Below are 21,056 nucleotides of genomic sequence, written 5' to 3'. Positions count from 1 at the left end.
AAAAAAAGTTTGATAATGTTTAGTCTTCTTGTTGTTTAGTCGTGTCCGACTCTTCGTGACCCCATGTTTTACTCTGAATCTATTTGTGCTTATTATAGAATAGTTGCAACTCATCTCAATAAGCAGTTGTAGCAGTGGCTGAAAGGAAGATAGTGGCCTCTAGCGCACAGTGGCACACATGACAACCATTTTCAAAGTGGTGTCTCCAAAACTGCCCCAAGAGGCAAAGTAAGGTCAAGGGTTTGCTGGTGATGGATAGCAGAAATAGGGACTCTCCCCTGGTAAATAGTTTTGCAAGCTGGTATGGTAGGTTAGAACAGGGCAGTCTCGAGCAGGTCGGCCGCCCTGGCGCTGAGCGGCGGAGATCGCTCCGGCACCCCTGCCCTCGCAGGGCGCAGCATGGTTTCCGCGCGGCGCCCTGCTTACCGGCCCGGCGCCCTGGCTCACTGCGCCACCAGGGGTCTACCTAGAGCTGGCCCTGGGTTAGAGTGTTGGACAAGGATCTGAGAGGCCAGAGTTCAAATGTGCACTTGGCCGAGAAGCTCTCTGGGCGACTTTGGGCCAGTCACTGCCTCTCAGCCTAACCTACGTCACAGGGTTGTTGTGAGGATTAAATGAGGAAGGGCAGAATCACATATGCCGCGTTCAGCTCCTTGGAGAAAAGGGTAAGCATAAATGCTATAACTAAGAAAATTGTTTAAAATGGACAAGAACAGATTTATTGTCTCCAAATAACCCTGCTCATAGCAAAAAGGGGTTTCCAGACTTCTTTAAGAATAAGCAGCCCAAAGAGGACCCAAAGTGCTCAGCAACCACAGAATGTGGCATGGCAGTTGTGGGAAAGAACGGAAAATCAGGAGGGGCCAGATGGAACGGAATGGAATATCCCAGAAGAGAGCATAAAACACTGAGAGGAGCACCGCATATGTTGGGATGGAGCCACCCTCCTGACATTTTTTTTTAACAGGTTTGGGGCAAGGTGGCATCGAGATCAGGGCTGTGTAGTTGAACCGGCAGGGGTGCCTGCCCCAACTGCACCATTGCCCTGCCCCCAGCCCCATCCAGGAAAGCAGGAGCAGCACAAGTGTCAGGATGGTGGCTTCATAGCTCCATCTCACTAAACACAGCCACTACCAAACCCTGAACATCAATGCTCTACACTGAAACATCATGTTGCAGGTACCACTGCCTTGAAGAACCTTTTGTGCAACAGGTGGAGGGGGGGACGTTTTAATATTTTCCCGTTTGGATTAGAATGAGGGTAACGAGATGAATTTTTAGAAGTTTGATTCTATTAATGTTTGATTGATTGGTTGTTTTTTTAATGATTGCTTTCCCCGTTTTTAGCTGCTTTTATTTTAGCAGTAAGCTGCTTTGAGTCTCTGTCAGAGGAAAAGGCAGAGGCGAAACTAGGCTTTATTTCACCCTGGTCAAAGACCCAATTTGGAACCCCGTTATAAATCCTCTCTTCCAGGACGGCGGAAGATTTTACCAATGGCCTGTCCATTTAATGAGATGGGTTCTTCTTTTCTTCAGCTCCCTATCTCTGACTTTTTATGTTTTAAGAGAAAGAATTAAATCTTCGGAAACACGGAAACACACAAGCAGGGGGTGAGATTCTGGACTAACTTTGAAAGAAAAAGCATGGACCTATGCCCTCATAGAGGTAGAAGATTCGCCAAAAACACTGCTAGCTTCTCTTGACACACTTCCGGTCTAAAATGGAACAAGTTTTCCACTCAGGCTTCCCATGCGAGGTATATGCCTCTTCCCTCTAATGACGCAAGCGAGCGACGCCCATAGAAGAGGCTCGTGACCAACGGCGGCCTTCAATCTTTTACCGTAAGTTTAGCCTGTGTGTGTGACTCTTAACTCTCTCTCTCATTCTGGTGACTCCCTCTTAATACAGACAGTCCCTTTACGACGACTACGGGACCTACCATCTTTATCCTGCGCATGCGTATGTCTCGCTTCAGCTCTGATTTCCCCCCCTTCCTCCTCCCGCGCACGCGCTCTTCCCTCTCCTCCTGCCGAGCTGCCGGGGTTAAGGCGGCAAGATGGCGGCGTCCTCTGTGTGCCGGGCAGCGGGTTGTGTGGCCAGCCGGGCCCTTCTGCGGGGTCCTCACGCTCCGGTGAGTGCCTGACCGGGTGGGCCTCTGACGGGGTAGAAAAGAAGGAGGAAGGGGCGGCGGTGGTGGGTAGAGCGGGGAGCGGACGAAGCGGGGAGTGTGCGGAGCCTGTGGGGAAGCCGCCCGCGAAGGTCACAGCGCCCGTCCAGGCAGCCCATTTCACCAGCCGGGCGAGGCCTAGTGGCTGAGAGCTGCCGGCGATGGAAGCGCAAATCGTGACATTCTGCAGATATAGTGGGTTGCACACACACACACACCCAACCTTCACACACGCCACACATACCGCTGCTGTTGCTGGGGCGGTGCTCATTTTGACAGCATCGCCACTTACGCTCCCATATCCCCACATTGGCCATGTCCTTTGAGGGAAAAATAAAACGTGCCTCTGAGCACATGCAGAGTCTTTTTTCCTGCGCGCCGAGCAGCCTTTCTAAGACTTCATAAGAAGGAGCAGGGTTTCTTTCTGAAGTCAAGCGGTGCAGTTCTTTTTAGGCGTGAAGTACTGACCACATCTTGCTTGGTAGCGTTCTGGGAACACAGTCCAAAAAAACAGGAGGAAACATGTTTTCCGAAACATTTGTGGTGGTAGTCCCAGAGCTCTTAAGTTTATAGTTGAGCTAAAGTGAGATTGGGCAGAAGTTGCCAACTTGCCACCATTATGCAGATTTTAAAATATCTCCTTTTTTGTTTTTGTGTTGCAAAATAAGCTTCTGATGTGTGTACATCAAATTTGATTCATGGGGTAATAGAATTAGGAGTTCAGGTCATTTAATGAAATTTGGGGATGTTTTTATTGTTAGAGACGTTTCCCAAATGATCACATTGAATTTAAATAATGAGCTGTCTCTGTCATCAATCTATTTAGAAAGATAAGCGTTATTTTGACTTAGTATTTGGGTTACAGGTAGGTAGCCGTGTTGGTCTGAGTCGAAACAAAATAAAAAAATTCCTTCAGTAGCACCTTAAAGACCAACTAAATTTTTATTTTGGTATGAGCTTTCGTGTGCATGCACACTTCATCAGATACACTGATGAAGTGTACATGCACACGAAAGCTCATGCCAAAATAAAAACTTAGTTGGTCTTTAAGGTGCTACTGAAGGAATTTTTTTATTTAGTATTTGGGGCAAGTTTAATACTTTTAAGTTTAATGTTCTGCTACAGGTAATTTATATGCTTTGTGGTGTTCATTTGTGCATTTACCCAAGTGCATTTGTAAAGATGTAATGTAGCAATTCACAAGTTTATTTGGGGGAGCCTCTGCACCTCATTTTTCACTTTAAAAGCTGTAGTTTTCAGTACTGGAAGGAAGATTTCATAAGGCATTCTTTTTAGCTAATAGGCTTTGTCATGCTGGCCACATGACCTGGAAGCTGTACGCCGGCTCCCTCGGCCAATAATGCGAGATGAGCGCGCAATCCCAGAGTCGGTCATGACTGGACCTAATAGTCAGGGGGTCCCTTTACTTTTTTTACAATGATTGTAAAGCTTTTTTTTCTGCAAATCCTCCTGAACAGGTAGTTTTGATGTATTTGGCACCCCTCTGTGGATGGATGGCATTGGGGTCTACGAAATGCTTGCTTCCACTTGCAATTGCAATGTCTAGGGAGGCATGGCATAGAATGGCTCATCATTACACTTTGACAGATGCACATGCTAAGCTAACTGGTGGGCAGTAATCTGAGGCAGTACTATTTATGAAAGATGTAGGTTATGGTGAGATTTATACATTAGAACAATAAATGGGATAGGATGGATATTTTGTCGTTTTCAGTTTTGTAATTTAGATACCACTTACCTGCTACTGCCGAATGGCAATATCTTTAATAGCAGCACCTTTTAGTGACTACTTAGACCATTGACTTTGAGTGCCTTGGACTCTCCTTTATTGCTGGGTGAAATACCGGTAACTGGGTTTTTTAAGTGCTCACTGGAAGGACAGATCCTGAAGCTGGGGCTCCAATACTTTGGCTACCTCATGAGAAGAGAAGACTCCCTGGAAAAGACCCTTATGTTGGGAAAGATTGAGGGCACAAGGAGAAGGGGACGACAGAGGACGAGATGGTTGGACAGAGTTCTCGAAGCTACCAACATGAGTTTGACCAAGCTGCAGGAGGCAGTGGACGACAGGAGTGCCTGGCGTGCTCTGGTCCGTGGGGTCACGAAGAGTCGGACACCACTAAACGATTAAACAACAAAAATTTAAAATACCGGTAGTTGTTTATAAATGTTTATTGCAGTGTTGTAGATTGGATGTTTCAGATCTTATAGACAAAATGCAATAAGAGAGTGCTACATTCAGCTCAGGTGGACCCAGGTGGCACTGTGGGCTAAACCACTGAGCCTAGGGCTTGCTGATCCGAAGGTCAGCGGTTCGAATCCCTGTGACGGGGTGAGCTCCCGTTGCTCGGTCCCAGCTCCTGCCAACCTAGCAGTTCGAAAGCACATCAAAATGCAAGTAGATAAATAGGAACCGCTATAGCGGGAAGGTAAACGGCGTTTCCATGTGCTGCTCTGGTTTGCCAGAAGCGGCTTTGTCATGCTGGCCACATGACCTGGAAGCTATACGCCGGCTCCCTCGGCCAATAATGCGAGATGAGCGCGCAACCCCAGAGTCGGTCACGACTGGACCTAATGGTCAGGGGTCCCTTTACCTTTACCTTTTACATTCAGCTCAGTCAGTGGAAAGTTGCATAGCCATCTCTCTGTAGTGCTTCTTTTGAACAAAAATGGATTTTCTGGTGTGTTGAACCCTTATAGGAAGGAATTGGTTAGGTCAGTTAGATACTGGTGATGTAATACTGAAAACTCCATTCAGGTATTTGATGTATGCATATCCCATGGTGTCGTCTTTCTGATCAGAAGTTATTTTTTGTATTAACTCTGGGATTTTTTTTTGGTGGTGGTCACATTTCATCAGGTGGTTTCTGTAACAACATAAAATTTCATACAAGTAATTTTTCACATTTCTCTGATGTCTTTATAAGACTCTTCGTGTATTTATCTTGTTATATGAATTGTGCTTTTGACAATAAACTTTTCTTTAGCCAGCTTTATGGAGTTTTACAAGAAGAGGAAGCACTGCATCTTATGCTCAGGTGCTGCATAATATTCCTGAGACACATGTCACCACTCTAGACAATGGCTTACATGTTGCTTCTGAACAATCTGGCCAGCCTACTTGTACGGTAAGCATAATATGGGGTTCTGAAAATAAGAATCTCTGTTGTTTCAGTTGGGCCTATGTTTAGTTTAAGTTTGCTAATTTTTTTATTGAAGCATATAACCTGCCATCTTTCCGAGTTTTAAGTTAAAAAGTACTATTTTGGAAAATAGAAAAGAAATTTTGAAAAAGAAAAGAAAATTCTAAAAGATAAATATCAAACTAAATGAGGACCAAACACTAAATTATTCTGCTCGCTGATTCAAAAAATGTTCTGACTTCAGTGACTCTCCAGGAAAAGGAATTCACAGATATGAAGCAGCAAGTGACGATGCGTCTCTTTGAACTTTGCTTGTTTGTTCTTTGCTTGCTACTGATCAATGAAAGTGATTCTCATACTTTATTCTGAAGAACCCTAAGGTTCCTGTGGAAGCTTATCTGGGGCTTCTCCGTGAGAAGGCCAGAATGACAGGCAAATGTTCCTGAAACATGCCCAGCGCAACTGATCTACTCTTCAGTGTATAGCCGTTGAGTGTTTTCTCGGGTTCAGTTTCAGTTTAGGCAGGGCAACAGTGAGGACCAGCTGGCTGAGCCAATCCCTAAAATATGCTTCAGAATCTTCAACAAGGCACATAGGACCTCTGACCTCAGTAGACAAGTCAACTTGGAAAGATTTCTCTCAAGGTTAAAAACAACTGACCTAGAGTGGTGATAGACAATGTAAGAAGATACAGGAAGAACGTATCTTGGTCATATGAGGTTTGAATAACTCTGAAAAGTGTATGAAAGGGTAGTGAAAGGAACACAAATTCTGGACTGTATTATGCCTTTGACATCCCATTGGCATATTTACTGGTTTCTGCCCATTCAAGTATTCTTCATCAGCAGCCCTGTTTTTAGGACTTATTATAATGGCGACTTTATAGTTTTAAAGGCTGTTTGCTGCTAAAGGAAAGAATTGCTCTTCTTACTAAAACACTCTTCTATAATGTAACTCTGGCTCACTTGGAGTACCTTAAGGCAATGGAGTAGAATAAATAACTTCAGCCAGATTGCTACAAATAGAGACACCTTTATAGTTCTAATAAGCTGTACCTAGACACAAGCCATTCCTGGGCATAAAATAATAAAATGCAATATATGACAATATTTTAAAAGCCATTGCTGCATATAATCAGTGGGATTAAAATTAAGATTTTAAGAGCCTAAGACAGGGGTGTCAAACTCAAATTCATCGGGGGCCGCATCAGCAGTTTGGTCACCCTCAAAGGGCCGGTTGTATCTGTAGGACTATGTGTCCACTCTTTATTATCATAAATTATTGTCACTGCATTCAATTATTACTGTTTTTTGTAATAATGTAAGTAATAACTAGCTCTGAAAGCAGAAACATAGTCAGAATAATGGCAAGTAGATATTCAAATGTACAATTATTGTACAATTTATTGAAAAATGATTTTTGGTAACTGCACTGGGTGGTGGAGGCTCACTAGGGTTTCATGCAGGACCTTTGCAGAGCTACTAGTACCTGGAGATGCTGGGGTCCTTCTGCATGCAGGACAGATGTTCTGCCAGTGAGCCACCACCCTTCACCAAAGGGACTGGCTGAGGTTGACTCACTGGAGCTGCTCTCCTGGTTCCAGGGTTTAAGGGCCAGAAGTATAAAGCAGCATCCTATGTTTCTGAGGAGAGGGAGAGGGAGGGGAGGGGAGGGGAGGAAGGAAGGAAGGAAGAAAGAAAGGAAGAAAGAAAGAAAAGAGGGAGTGGGAGGGAGAGAGGAAGGAAGGAAGGAAAGAGGGGAGAGAAAGAAGAGTAGGAAATAAGGAAGAGAATAAAGAAGGAAAGAAAAAGAAAGAGGGAGAGAAGACGGAAAGGGAGAAAGAAGGAAGGAAGTAGAGGGAAAGAAAGAATAAGAATGAGGGAGAGGAAGAAAGTTGGGAAGGACGGAAGGAAGAAAGGAAGGAAGGAAGGAAGGAAGAAAAGAGGGAGCAGGAGGGAGAGAGGAAGGAAAGAGGTGAGAGAAAGAAGAGTAGGAAAGAAGGAATAAAGAAGGAAAGAAAAAGAAAGAGGGAGAGAAGACAGAGATAAAGAAGGAAGGAAGGAGAGGGAAAGAAAGAATAAGAACGAGAGAGAGGAAGAGAGAAAGGGAAGGGAGGGTCGCCGCCTTGATTCAGCGCCAGAAAAGAGCGCGAAGGGAACCAGGGGCAAAAAGCATTTCCCCGGCCCCAGCTGTTTGTCGGCGCTTTGTTGGCGCGGCGCTTCAGCAGCAAGGTCCCACTGCTGGGTCCCGCTGGCTGGGGCGCTCGGCGGGCCACATGACGAGGTCTGGCGGGCCGGATTTGGGCCCCGGGCCTTGTGTTTGACACCCGTGGCCTAAGATAATGAAAAGGTCTTAATCTGGCATGAAAACGGCCATAAGGAAGGCATTTATCTTTGTGGTGGCTATTCCACACCAGGGGTGCCACCACTGAGGAGGCTTTAGAACCAAACCCCTGTTGTACTTTCAATTCCAATTATGCTTTGAACAAATTCAATTAGTAGAAAGGCTGTGCCTCAGTAAGAAAAGCCTCTGTAAACTACAAAATACAGGGAGAAATAGGGATTTAAGAGTGTAATTGTCATTCTCTGTGTAGTGAAAATTGTAGGTAAGCTACTGCTTTCTGTGTACTCTTAATAGCAGACAAACGTCTGGAGAATTGGTCTAATACGTAATGTATTTACTCACTGTTTCTTTTTTGTCAGGTTGGGGTGTGGATCAGAGTGGGAAGCCGCTATGAAACTGAGAAGAACAATGGAGTTGGCAACTTTGTGGAACACCTGGCTTTTAAGGTGAGGTGTCAATATTTTCTAAATATTTTTGGAGACTTGTTTGTCTGTTCACTATGCATCTGGAGACCTCTAAGGCTATTGTAACCAAATTTTGCATGATGTTTCCTTAGATCATGGAGCAGTCTTTTGTCTTGTTTGGATACAGTTGATTGGCATTTTGAATCCTGCTAGCCTGTCAGCTAGAGTTCTGTTAAGCAAGGATCTTTCAGTCAGAATCCTTAGGATCTTACCAGCCTGCTCTCCTTCCTCCTTCCCTAAGCTTGGTATTACCTCTTATCCTTTATATCCCAGTCCACAAACAAACCAACATCAAAGATGCATTCTTTTGCTTTAATGCCTTTTACAGACCAGTATAATTGGAATTCACACTTTACCTCTTTAGTTTTTTAGCATCTCGAGATATTTACTAGCCAGCCAAGGTTAGCTCTAGGAAGCAAATTAACCCCATATTCCCTCCCAATTTCTTTTACACAGTCTGATTTCTTTACAACCCACATAAAGATAATCAGGGCTAGTTAATAGGAAAAAAGAAAGACCAGCATTGGCAATGAGTGCATGACTTTGCAGTGATCTCTGGCAAGGACTTCTAGAAAAATCAGATTTATTGGATCATACTTATCTGATAGTTTCAGTATATTTGGGAAGAGCATGAATAGCCTTTATAAAGCAGCACTGATTCTCTGATCCACCATGATATGTGTCTGTAAATTTAATCAGCCTGTTCTTAATGATTGTTTCTCCCATTATTCTCTGTGGCTGAAATCAGATTCTCATATTCCACTTCATTGAGGAGAAAGAATAAAAATGTAATAAAGTGATTACTATGTCCTTTGTATGGTGAATATTATTTGTACATATCCACATGCAGGGAGAAGGGACCCAGGTGGCGCTGTGGTTAAACCACTGAGCCTAGGGCTTGCTGATCAGAAGGTCGGCGGTTCGAATCCCTGTGACGGGGTGAGCTCCCGTTGCTTGGTCCCAGCTCCTGCCAACCTAGCAGTTCGAAAGCACGTCAAAATGCAAGTAGATAAATAGGAACCGCTACAGCGGGAAGGTAAACGGCGTTTCCGTGTGCTGCTCTAGTTCACCAGAAGCGGCTTTGTCATGCTGGCCACATGACCTGGAAGCTATACGCCGGCTCCCTTGGCCAATAATGCGAGATGAGCGCGCAACCCCAGAGTCAGTCACGACTGGACCTAATGGTCAGGGGTCCCTTTACCTTTACATGCAGGGAGAACTTGTGCTCACCACATCAGAGTGAATTCTTCAAATGCTTAGCATTTTTAAGACATTCTGAAAGAGACTACTTTTTAAAGAATTTCTTTTTAATTGACTTAAGACAAATGCTCTGTGGCAGTATTTTGTGACAGTGTTGAGTTGAATTTGTATTCTGTTGCGCAATTTGAGAGTTTCCACATACGTTAAAAATTCTGGTGTTTCAGCTACTGATACATACTCATTATGCCCCCAGATATCCAATTGTTTGTCTATCTCTATTTCTTTAGGGTACAAAGAAACGCCCTGGTCCTGAATTTGAAAAGGAAGTTGAAAGCATGGGTGCACATCTCAATAGTTACACCTCTCGTGAGCAGACTGCCTTCTTCATGAAAGCGCTAGCCAAAGATTTGCCCAAAGGTAGTGCCATTGGGTTGTGTTAATTGACACTTGAGAATTTGGCAGGCGGGGATATTGCTTTTTTTGCATTTGTGTTTAATTAGCTTTCAAAGGACAAAACAATTCCATGGGGTTTTTGTAGAAGGCTGTATTTTAATTGCACTTCCACACAAAATAATGGCTTTTGATTTAAGCCAATTTCAGTCAGCAGGAAGCAATTTTCCACATGATAACAGTGCATTAACCACTTGGCAGCCTCTGTGTTGTGGTTTCCTAAAGGAAGTTGCCCAAGACTGGACAAATGGTTACTTTATTGCTGTCAAGAAGCAATTGCCTTCAGATGGCCAAAATTGGCCACAATGATCCCAGCAATTATCAAAAGATGTAAAATTGTGCTGCCTTGGCAGAAATTCCACTCTTTGATTATTTCACGAAATGGTAGATGCATAGACCACCTACCCTATATGCTAGCAAAAGCTTTGTATTTTAAGCATTTGAACTGTTCATTCAGGTCCATATAATGGCAACTGAGATGTAAACCCAAATGAGATGTTGGATTTTGGGAGGTGTAGGGATGGAGAATAATAGAAGCAGGGGAAGTATAAAACCAGCAGAGCGGAGAAGAATGCGAATGACAGGCAGGAAATAAGATGGAGGGTGTGTTCTATTTGTCATCACTGGGGGGTTGGTTGTGTGGTAGCTTTATGATGCCATAAATGCTGTATGCCAGTAGCATTGTTAGAAACTGAGATATGAAAGCTAGGAGCTAAATGGCACCTTAAACCTAGGTTATGGGCACAACAACAGAATGCCTAGGCAAGCTTTTTAATAACAAAAATACAAAGCTGAAAATGAATGAACTGCATTACGCTAAAACATCATGTTCATTTTTCACATAGTCTAGTCCTTCCCCTGCCCACCCCCCTACTACTCTTAACAGGGTCTCTTCTCCAGTCTTAAGAGAGTAGCTGGAAGTGGGGAGGCAGAAAAAAGGCCCTCCTTTCCTTCCATTATGCAGTTTTAATCTGAATTTTTGGCACAATACTGTGCCCAGAGCTCAGAAACTGCTTGCTCTAATGAAATTTCCTGTCACAAAATGCTCCTAGAACCATGGGAGTTTTGAACACTGGCCAGTGGTTCCCACTTGGTGGTCTGTGGATCCCAGGGTGCCTTTGGAACATACCCGTCAAATGTCCGGAACATCCCATTGTGGTGGGCTGTGCTCTCGTGAAGAGCACAGCACCCGAAAACATGTGAGATTGCAGTGCCCCAAAACACATGTTTGGGGCACCATGCTCTTGCACAGGTCATGTGACTCATGCCAGAGTGCAGCCCAGAAGATGCACACGCCAGTTTTGCACTGGGAGATATTGGCAGGGGGAGGGGTATGATGGCACCATTCACATACCAGAAACTACAGCAGAGATATCCACATTTTCCAAAGTAAGGTCCATGGCTTGGCTTTTGAAAAACAGATCAGTTGCAATTATTAGCTCTATGCTTATCTGTGTGCAAGTTCCTTTCTTGCCCAAGAATGTCTAGTTGTCTTCTCCATTCAGTTTGGCAAGAAAATATGTCTTAAGCAGCATGTCTCTTCTCACCCCCACCCCTTTTTCTTTTCTTTTTTTAGCAATTGAGATTCTGGCTGATGTAGTGCAGAACGGCAGCTATGAGGATTCCCAGATTGAAAAGGAGCGGAATGTCATCCTTCAAGAAATGCAAGAACTTGATGGCAGCTTGTCCCATGTCACCTTTGATTACCTTCACGCTACAGCTTATCAAGGCACTGCATTGAGCCGGACTGTTGAAGGAACAACAGCAAATGCAAAGTAAGGAGAGCTTATTCCCTGGCTAATAAAGCGCATCTGAAATCATTTCCCCTCCACTGCTAGATTATATTTTATGGAGGTTCTTGTTTGAAGTAAATAACTGAAATAAATGGTAAGGTGTATCATATAATACATAAGGTAGCAAGGGCCTTAACAAAAGCAAAGAGAAGGTGTGTATTTAAATGGCGAGCATAGGATACTTTATACCAGGTTAGACCGTTGGTCTACCTAGCTCAATATTGTTGACACTGATTGACAACAGCTCTCCAGGGTTTCATGCAGGTGACATTCTTTGTCCTACACGGACTTGCTGGAGATTGAACCTGGGACTTCCTGCATTATTTTAATGGATGTTGAAAAGAAGAGGGATAACGGCTTTCCAACAACAGGACTAAAAGCTTAACATACTAAACTTTAGAAAGAAGTTGCAATTGAAAGCAGATCAGTAGTGCAAGACGTTGCCAAGGACTTGACAGTCTGTATTTTTACAACTTTTATTAAGAATTGATCACTGTTGTTCCCGTTTTCCAAATAAAGCACACTGGGTGAGGAACAGTGATTTGTCTAATACTTCCCTTCTGAGCAGAGATCCAGATTGGCATCTCTTCAGGTCCAAGTCCAATGAAATGATTCTCATGCTAATTCCATGTGACTGAGACATTACAATCCTGCGCAGTTATACATATTTTAGAACAATTGGTTTTTTTTAATAAAAAAAACAGGAATTAAGTATCCTAAGCTAGTTTGATTGCAGCTACTATCTGTTAGGAAGGAAAGGTAGGGGTCTCCAGAGTGCTTGAATTGCAGTGGTGTAAAAACTGCACAAGAAACTCATCTCTGCATATTTAATGTATTTTTTTGTATTTTCATTAGGCATTTGTCCCGTGCAAATCTAACAGAATATATTGAGACTCACTACAAAGCCCCTCGCATGGTCCTGGCAGCTGCTGGAGGTCGGTACTAGTTTACTGTTAGGAATAACTCCTCTTTCTTAGACTGGCCTGATGTACAATTATGGTATATACCAATGTCAATAGGATTACAGTAGGGGCCAGCATTGGGCAGATGGCAAAATATCTCAAGTCAGATTAGCCCATCAAAGGCAAGAGGGAAATCAAACAACTTCCCCTGGTGGTACTTGCAGTTCCTTTATTTCACTGGCCTTTGTCAGAATCTTTTCTGAATGTTTTCTAGAAGTACACACTACACCCTGTATATGCATAGCAATCAATCAAGGAAGCTTAGAATCAAGAATCATATTCCATGTCTTTTGAGGTCTTATGTTATGATTGAATGGACCACATTCCCAGTTTTTTTTCCTTCCTAGCATAGTGAAAATGAAATTAATAGGGCCTAAACTAACAGAACGTCCAGTTTACTTTTTTCAGTTTCACATGAAATCAGATAAAATGTTTTTATGTAGTAAAAGACGTTTGAGTAGATAGACTTGGTGAATAAATTTTAATTGGGGTGGGAGAATTAACTTTCCTGTGACAATATGCACTGTGTAAATTTCTGCTAAACTACTTTTGCCCAAAGAGCTATCAGAGAATAAGATTTTAACATCTTATGCAGCTGCCAAACAACAAATTTTTTTTGTATTCTTTCTTGAAAACAGAAGCCATTGTATTGTTGTCACTCCTTTTGCTTTCTTTACTAGGGGTCAGCCACAAAGAAGTTGTGGAGCTTGCCAAGCAGCATTTTGGCAATGTTCCCTACGAATACAAGGACGACACAATCCCCATTCCTCCGTACTGCCGCTTCACTGGGAGTGAGGTAGAGTCTTAAATACTTTGCATCCTTAACAAGCAGAGAGTGAATCTCAGAAAGTGTCAATTTCACTTAGGCAGTTCTTAATAGTGATAAAATAGTTTGCTGACTCCTTTTGTGTAGCAAAATTGTATTCTAGTCTTGAATTCACCTCCCCAGAATATAGCCTTCCTCTCTCCCTTTTTTTTCTTTTCTTTTTGTCAAACCCCTCTTTTTGGACAAACTATTGTAAGAGGCTGCTCTGTATTTATACATATTTTTGAAGCTGAAAACCCAAGTTTAGGATTGGAGTGTGCAGGCACAAAGATCCTGCATATGGATTCCTGTGCCTCCCTATTGTTTAAATGTGCTCTGCCCTCTTCTGTGCTATCTATCAGCAATATGTGGTGAGAGGGAACAGTGCATGTGATCTCACAGTCCACTCCTGAAACCTGAACTCATTTCTCGTGTGTGTTTTTCCAGATCAGAGTCAGAGATGATGATATGCCTTTGGCTCATGTTGCTATTGCAGTGGAGGGACCAGGCTGGGCCAGTCCAGACAATATTCCCCTTCTGGTAGCTAATGCAGTCATTGGGCGATACGATGTTACTTTTGGTGGTGGCAAGGTAAGTTCCTATGGGACTGGGATATCTATTTTGCATTACTTGTAACAGTCTCCTCCCACATGCATTTCCATTTTGTATGCCAGCAAAATTATACAGCACTTTGCTGTTTTAGGTAGATGAACCCATAGTGTGAAAATGTGGCCTTAATTTGATGTTGTGTTTGAGTTAGTTGCACATGAGTTAAAATAGCAAAGTTCAGGTAGACTGTCATCATCATCTATTACTTGTACCCCGCCCATCTGGCTGGGCCTCCCCAGCCACTCTGGCCGGCTTCCAACAGGATATTAAAAACACAATAAAACGTCAGTCATTAAAAACTTCCCTAAACAGGGCTGCCTTTAAATTATCAGAACACCAAGCATAGTTCCAGATTTGCTTGGCTTGTCTGTTGCTTCCACTGTATCTGTCATAAAGGATTGCCAAATCTGTTAAAACTGTCTAGAGGCTCTAGTCCAGGCACCCCCAAACTTTGGCCCTACAACTCCCAGATGTTTTGGACTACAACTCCCATCTTTCCGACCACTGGTCCTGTTAGCTAGGGATCATGGGAATTGTAGGCCAAAACATATGGAAGGCCGCAGTTTGGGGATGCCTGCTCTAGTCCTTGTTGAAATCTCAAATTATGTGTGATATCCTGCATCAGGGCCGTCTTAAGCATGTCAAGCGCCCTGGCGCCGTGGTGCGGAGATCGCTCCGGCGCCCCCACCCCCCACCCCATTTCTTGCAGCGGCTGGTGGGCGGGCGCAGCACCCCGCTGGCGGCCCGGCGCCTTGGCACCCCGCGCCACCCAGCCTTCCCCTAGAGCCGGCCCTGTTCTCCATTATAGCTATATACTTCCAATATTTTTGTTAACATTGAAGAGTGTATTGTGGAGATTGTAATTTCAAAAGCCATAATTCCTGAATAGAGAGGGAATCTATTCAGTGAGTCTCCTCAAATCTAACATGGTCAGGTAAACATGAGTTGCCTGGAAAATGATTCTTGCCTTTCACATTTGAATATACAGGTCTCTGGAAAACAATAGGCTTGAGGAAGGCAAGATTACATGCCTTGGATTTAAAGTCTCATTGAGGGAACTCAGATCATTTAGAGTTAATCATCAGTTCACTACATGCGTTCGCTGCTGGTGCAGTGCTTGAGTAGGTCAGCATTCAGGCACTTTGAACAGTCAAGACATGCTTAGATTTTGACTTATTGATGCATCTGTTTCTGCTATCTTCATGCACTTAGATAATTCAGCTACTGCTAGTCATGAGAATAGAACCACAAACTGCTGTGTGTTTATCTTTGACTATCAACATGAATATAAATCTGAGAATGTGCTCCTTGATGTCTTTCTGGCAGGTGTCGACAAGGGTTGTAGCTCATTGTATGTCCCTTGCATATAGAAACCCCAGGCTCAGCCCTTAATATCTCCAATTGATCTGCTTCTTGTTAGGGTAATTGAAAACAGGACAAGTGAGACAATGGTTTCGTTCATTATAAAGTACCTCCTTGTATAGTCTGGGTTAAAAAACCCCAGCAAAAACTAGTGCCCCAAATTTTGGGGGGTGGGGGGGTGGAGAGAGCAGTGACTGCACTGCACTGCAACATGAAACTGCATACTGAGCGACCCAAGGAATTGGGATTCTCACATGGCAAGTTTGAAACTATCTCCAAAGCAAACAAATTTCAAAGTAATTGCCAGGCTAGTCCCTTTGGTTTTCTGACTTCCATTCTCATAGTATCTGTGCAATTGAGGAACAGTCTCTGTCACAGAGTGTGGATTTCATCCACAGTCACAGTGGTCTATGATGTCTGGGTTTTCTGCTTCCTTAATTTTAACTTCTTGGTGGGTTTGGTGGGCAAACCAGATGGCCATAACTGGTCATAATTATTTTACCTACAGAATCAGTCGAGCAGGCTGGCTAGAATTGCTGTGGAAAACAAGCTGTGTCAAAGTTTCCAATCCTTCAACACTTGCTACTCTGACACAGGTCTGTTCGGTCTCTATTTTGTTTCTGATGCTTTGAATATTGAAGATACACTGCACTTTGCCCAGGGTGAATGGTGAGTATGAGCTCATTGCCAGCTTTGTTCCTAAAGTACATTGAGTTAGCTTTACAAATACTAGGTATAGACAGGACAGTATAAGGCTTCACAATGTATCTCACTACAACCCATCTATGACATGTGTAAATCTCTCGGGGCCATAGGTATTGAAAATGTCAATTAAGCCTATTAAGGAAGAAGCATCAATTACATGTGTTATATAGAAAAGAATATGAATAACATTGAGGGCTGGTATGCAGACATCACATTCAGGATATTAACTCATTTGCCCATGATTGTGCTGCTTTTTGATCACTTCTTATATGGCTTGCACCTCTCAGGTTTTGTCTATTGATTAGTAACCATAGTAAAGATTAAATATTGAGCCTATGAAAACATGAAAGGCAGAGTCGCCTAAAAGTGGTTGGCATTTGATTAACATTTCCCCTCTGCTTCCTGTGCAGGATGCGCCTCTGTACCAGTGTGACTGACAGCGAGGTGAAGAGAGCCAAAAACATTGTTCGTAACGCACTGATGGCTCAACTGGATGGTATGATTTTTTTAAAAAAAAAGTTGGGTAGTTCCTGCTTTGCACTTTCTGAGTGGATCTTTGAATGTTTCTCCAGGTCCCTGACTCTCACTTGGACGTAAAGCCCAAGCTATTTGACTAGTAAGCTTTTTCCTGTGATCTGTCCATTGTGTGCAACTTCTGGAGCAGGAAGGCTACTCTTGTTAATGCAATTATCTGTGCCAGTCAGAAACAACACAATCTTTCTTCTGCTCCCTTTTGTCTTTATCACTTGGTTCAGATTTGGAGCTTCCTAGATGAGACCCATTTGTCTCCATGATGGAAAATAAGTGGAGCTGACATGAGATTAAAATAAGTCTCAACTATATGAATTGGATATGGTTAAGATCATTAGCTTGGATGAAGCACAAATATGTTGTAGAAACCATCATCTTTGAAGAACCAGTCCTTCCTAGGAGAGAAATAGGGAGTGTCTCTTAAGATAGTCCTGGGACTCCAGATACTTCTATCTGTCCCTTGATAATGCCACTTGTTTGCCTGGATTTGTGTGTGTGTAAACCTTTAACTTTTATATGCCTGTTGTCTTTGTCCATGGAGTTTTCTTGGCAGGGATACTGGAGTGGCTTGCCAGTTCCTTCTCCAGGTGGATCACGTTTAGTCAAAACTCTCCACTATGACCTGTCCATCTTGGGTGGCCCTGCATGGCATAGCTCATAGCTTCTCTGAGTTATTCAAGCCCCTTTGCCACGACAAGGCATTGATCCATGTTAAAGCTATGGTTTTCCCAGTAGTGATGTATGGAAGTGAGAGCTGGACCATAAAGAAGGCTGAGCGCCGAAGAATTGATGCTTTTGAATTATGGTGCTGGAGGAGACTCTTGAGAGTCCCATGGACTGCAAGAAGATCAAACCTATCCATTCTTAAGGAAATCAGCCCTGAGTGCTCCCTGGAAGGACAGATCGTGAAGCTGAGGCTCCAATACTTTGGCCACCTCATGAGAAGAGAAGAATCCTTGGAAAAGACCCTGATGTTGGGAAAGATTGAGGGCACTAGGAGAAGGGGACGACAGAGGACGAGATGGTTGGACAGTGCTCTCGAAGCTACGAACATGAGTTTGACCAAACTGTGGGAGGCAGTGGAAGACAGGAGTGCCTGGCGTGCTATGGTCCATGGGGTCACGAAGAGTCGGACACGACTAAACGACTAAACAACAACAAACCTTTAACTTAAGTATAGCTGAAGTATAGTCCTATCTGTGGCTTCACCTAATTCTTGCCTCCAGCCAGAAACAAGTAGCTTTCTGAAATTAATTTCTAAAAAGAGCATATAACAGGGCCTGTTAAATGTAAGTTCGCAACAGGTGCTGCTTGCATAGTCTTACATCAGGGGTCAGCAAACTTTTTCAGCAGGGGGCCGGTCCACTGTCCCTCAGACCTTGTGGGGGGGGGGCGGACTATATTTTGGAAAAAAATATGAAGAAATTCCTATGCCCCACAAATAACCAAGAGATGCATTTTAAATAAAATGACACATTCTACTCATGTAAAAATATGCTGATTCCCAGACCGTCCGCGGGCAGGATTTAGAAGGCGATTGAGCCGCATCTGGCCCCCGGGCCTTAGTTTGGGGACCCTGTCTTACATAATGTTCTTTACATCTTAAAACACAGCTTAAGGTTTCCACTGACAATTGACTAATTCATATGTTCCAGGTACCACTCCTGTATGTGAGAATATTGGAAGCCATCTGCTGAATTACGGACGCCGGATATCTCTGGCAGAATGGGATTCCAGAATTTCTGTAGGTATCATTATTAAACGGAAGGAGAAGTTAAATATACTTGCATTTCTGGAACATAATATTTGCCATTGAAAGCTGGACCTTCTGCATAGTTCCTTTTTAACAACAACTAGGTGGTTATGTTCAACTTAAATACCGGTATCTGTACAGCATATGTAACCACCTGCTCATCAGCAGTGAGCTTAGAGAACTCAAGATCAGGAAATCAAGCCTAGATACCCCTGTTTTGTACAGATCTGGAACCCTAGTCACAACATACAAAAATGTTTAGGAAAGTGTACTGTGGTTCTTGAAGTGTGGTGCTGGCATGTTTGAGGCTAATTGTATAGGTGCTGCAGAAAATTGTAAAGCTTTCCTATGTATATTGAGGGAAAGACATTGTAGATGATCTTAGAAATCACTGAACCATGTGAGATCCTTCCAGCTTGAGAGTTCTGCTGGCTAGCAGTCTGCTGGGTAGTGGCAAAGTAATACCTCTGACTTCATTGATTGAAGTGTGTAATCCTCTGCTTTTCTCTGACACTTCTAGGCGGTTGATGCAGCAACAATTCGGGAAGTCTGCAGCAAATATCTCTATGACAGATGCCCAGCTGTTGCAGCAGTTGGTAAGTGGCTATGCCTCGTATGTTTTCGTCTACTTGGGAGATGAAAAAGAACTGGACATAAATGGTAGCTGCTTTCATTAGAAACCTTGGTTTCTGGGGGGGTGGAGGGAGTTTCATAACACCACTTACCTATTTTGGCCTTTATTTGGCTTCATCTGTGTTTGAGCTGTTTCAGATTAGCCATGCCAAGTTAGTCACCTGCTGCATTTGGTGAATCAGGTTCGATCTGAGCACTTGAGGCAGTAGCAAGTCTGCAGGCCACCCTTTTTACATCTCCTGTTATGAGGGAGCTACGATTTTAACCGAGTAGGGCTCTGGCAACATTTGCAAAATGTTTCATTTGGGGTCCGTTTCATTTATACAACACCAGCAGGTGGGCTGGCTCATTGTAGCAGCATTCCTGCATCTTTGACTGTCAGCCAAGGAAACGCTTCCCTTGGAAAACCTGCCTGAACAGCTTGGTTACTTAAAGGAGCTGGTGATTCCTCCATCACACACTGCAGTCATTAAAGTTTCCACCTAAGTCTTCAAAGCAAAGCTCTTTGGAAGGGGCTTTCCAGACAAAACTGGGAGTCTATAAAATCCCCTCAAACACCATATTGTCTGAGACTTGGATTTTGCCCTGTTATTGAATCAAACATCTACTATGGGGATTTGGGCTCTGAGGAGCCTAGGACAGAGAGACACATTGTTACAATTGATCTTAAGTCTTTCATAGCCATCGGGTAAGACTAGCTCTGCTTTAGCTGATTTAAGACCATAATAGTTTTAGTGTGGATTAGAGAGGGGCGGGACAGCAATGATGCCAGATGTTTTCTTGACTGTGTTTTCAAATGACCAACTCTCTTTCTCTCTCAGGTCCCATTGAACAACTTCCGGACTACAACCGTATCCGCAGCGCCATGTACTGGCTGCGTTTCTAGGCTATGTTGTATGCAGAATGGAAGCGAGGCAGCGAGGGTAATGAAGGGTCCTCCCCTCTAGGTCTGTTCTTGTGGGTTTCTTGTGTGCCGATGGCAAGATGGGCTCCATGATTGCTGTACAAACGTTCTTCTTGTATCGTTGTGTAAGAGGTGCATCCCAGAGAGCTAAATAAATTAAATTTAAATGGATTTGGCATCCAGTGTTTATGGTTAAATTGCAATGGAAATGACTCATGGGGACTGAGGGCATTTTTCTTCATCTTTCCAAGGAGGGTGCACTTTTACCGTTTAAATCTTGCTTACACTTGTCTCCAGTATCGTTTAACCCTCGCAACAACCTCTTTAAAAACTTTGTGACCTGCGCTTTGCTTTAGCACTTTGCTGAGAAAGGAGTTCACAGGGAAGGAAGGGGGGAAGCCTTAAGCAAGCAGGAATTGGTGTTTTTGCCTTAGTGGGAAACTGTGAGGCTTCATTCTGGGTTTTTTGCACCAAATAGGCAGGAAGAAGGAGAAGGTGGCATGTGGATACATTGATTTCTACTGCCGCTGCCCCTTTCTCTGCTACTAGAGGAAAGGAAGCACTTCTTTCATTTTACCTGTAGAGCAGAGTGGTGGTGTGATGTTTTTCTCCCATGCTTTTTAAAATAAATACTGTTATATAGCCCTCAGCTGTGTTCCCAGAGCAGTTTACACAAATACCTTAAGAATGTTCCATTTCTACATTTAAGGTTTTTTATTAAAAAAATCCTCTGATAATATATCTTTAAATATGCATTTGCTCCAAGAACTTAAATTTAGATACATATTTTGAGGCAAACTACTAAGAATTGTCACAACATGCAGAGCAGTTTGGAATCTAGTGGGTGATGAAGCAAGCAGTACACAGATTGGGATAGTTCACTTAGGAATTTGCAACTATCAAATCATCAATAATTTTTACCCTCACAGTGGACTTATTCAGTGGCTTTGCATTTGGTGGTTTGTTTCGACTAGATGGCAGTCCACATGTTGGGAGAGGGGGTTATTCATGTGGATCAGAGGGTGCAAACCTCCAAATTCAGTATCTTTTGTATGCTAGGAATATACAGAACATGTATTTCTAAAAGCCAAACTTGCGGTATCTTGCACCTTTTAAATCCCACAGTGAATCCGGCCAAGTTTCTCCACAAGGTGGCACTAGTTTATTACTTTTAAACTCTTGCAGTGCAGTCACTGTTAATATTTTATTC

General features: G+C 43.3%; 1 protein-coding gene across 1 annotated transcript; it reads left to right on the top strand.

Moving 5' to 3' along the window:
* Positions 1 to 1,997: 1,997 nt before the first annotated feature.
* LOC118080731 (cytochrome b-c1 complex subunit 1, mitochondrial) lies at positions 1,998 to 20,017 on the top strand. The gene is made up of 13 exons (XM_035106421.2): positions 1,998 to 2,132; positions 5,177 to 5,317; positions 8,035 to 8,121; positions 9,627 to 9,756; positions 11,366 to 11,564; positions 12,438 to 12,517; positions 13,225 to 13,340; positions 13,797 to 13,940; positions 15,829 to 15,989; positions 16,436 to 16,521; positions 18,212 to 18,300; positions 18,830 to 18,905; positions 19,764 to 20,017. The coding sequence occupies exons 1-13, from the start codon at positions 2,058 to 2,060 to the stop codon at positions 19,826 to 19,828; spliced, it is 1,449 nt and encodes a 482-aa protein (XP_034962312.1). The 5' UTR covers positions 1,998 to 2,057; the 3' UTR covers positions 19,829 to 20,017.
* Positions 20,018 to 21,056: the final 1,039 nt, after the last annotated feature.

This window comes from Zootoca vivipara, chromosome 2 (assembly GCF_963506605.1).
Source record: "Zootoca vivipara chromosome 2, rZooViv1.1, whole genome shotgun sequence".
Lineage (NCBI taxonomy): Eukaryota > Metazoa > Chordata > Lepidosauria > Squamata > Lacertidae > Zootoca > Zootoca vivipara.
Note: the sequence above shows the minus strand (reverse complement) of the source record. Positions and strands in the feature narration are given on the sequence as shown.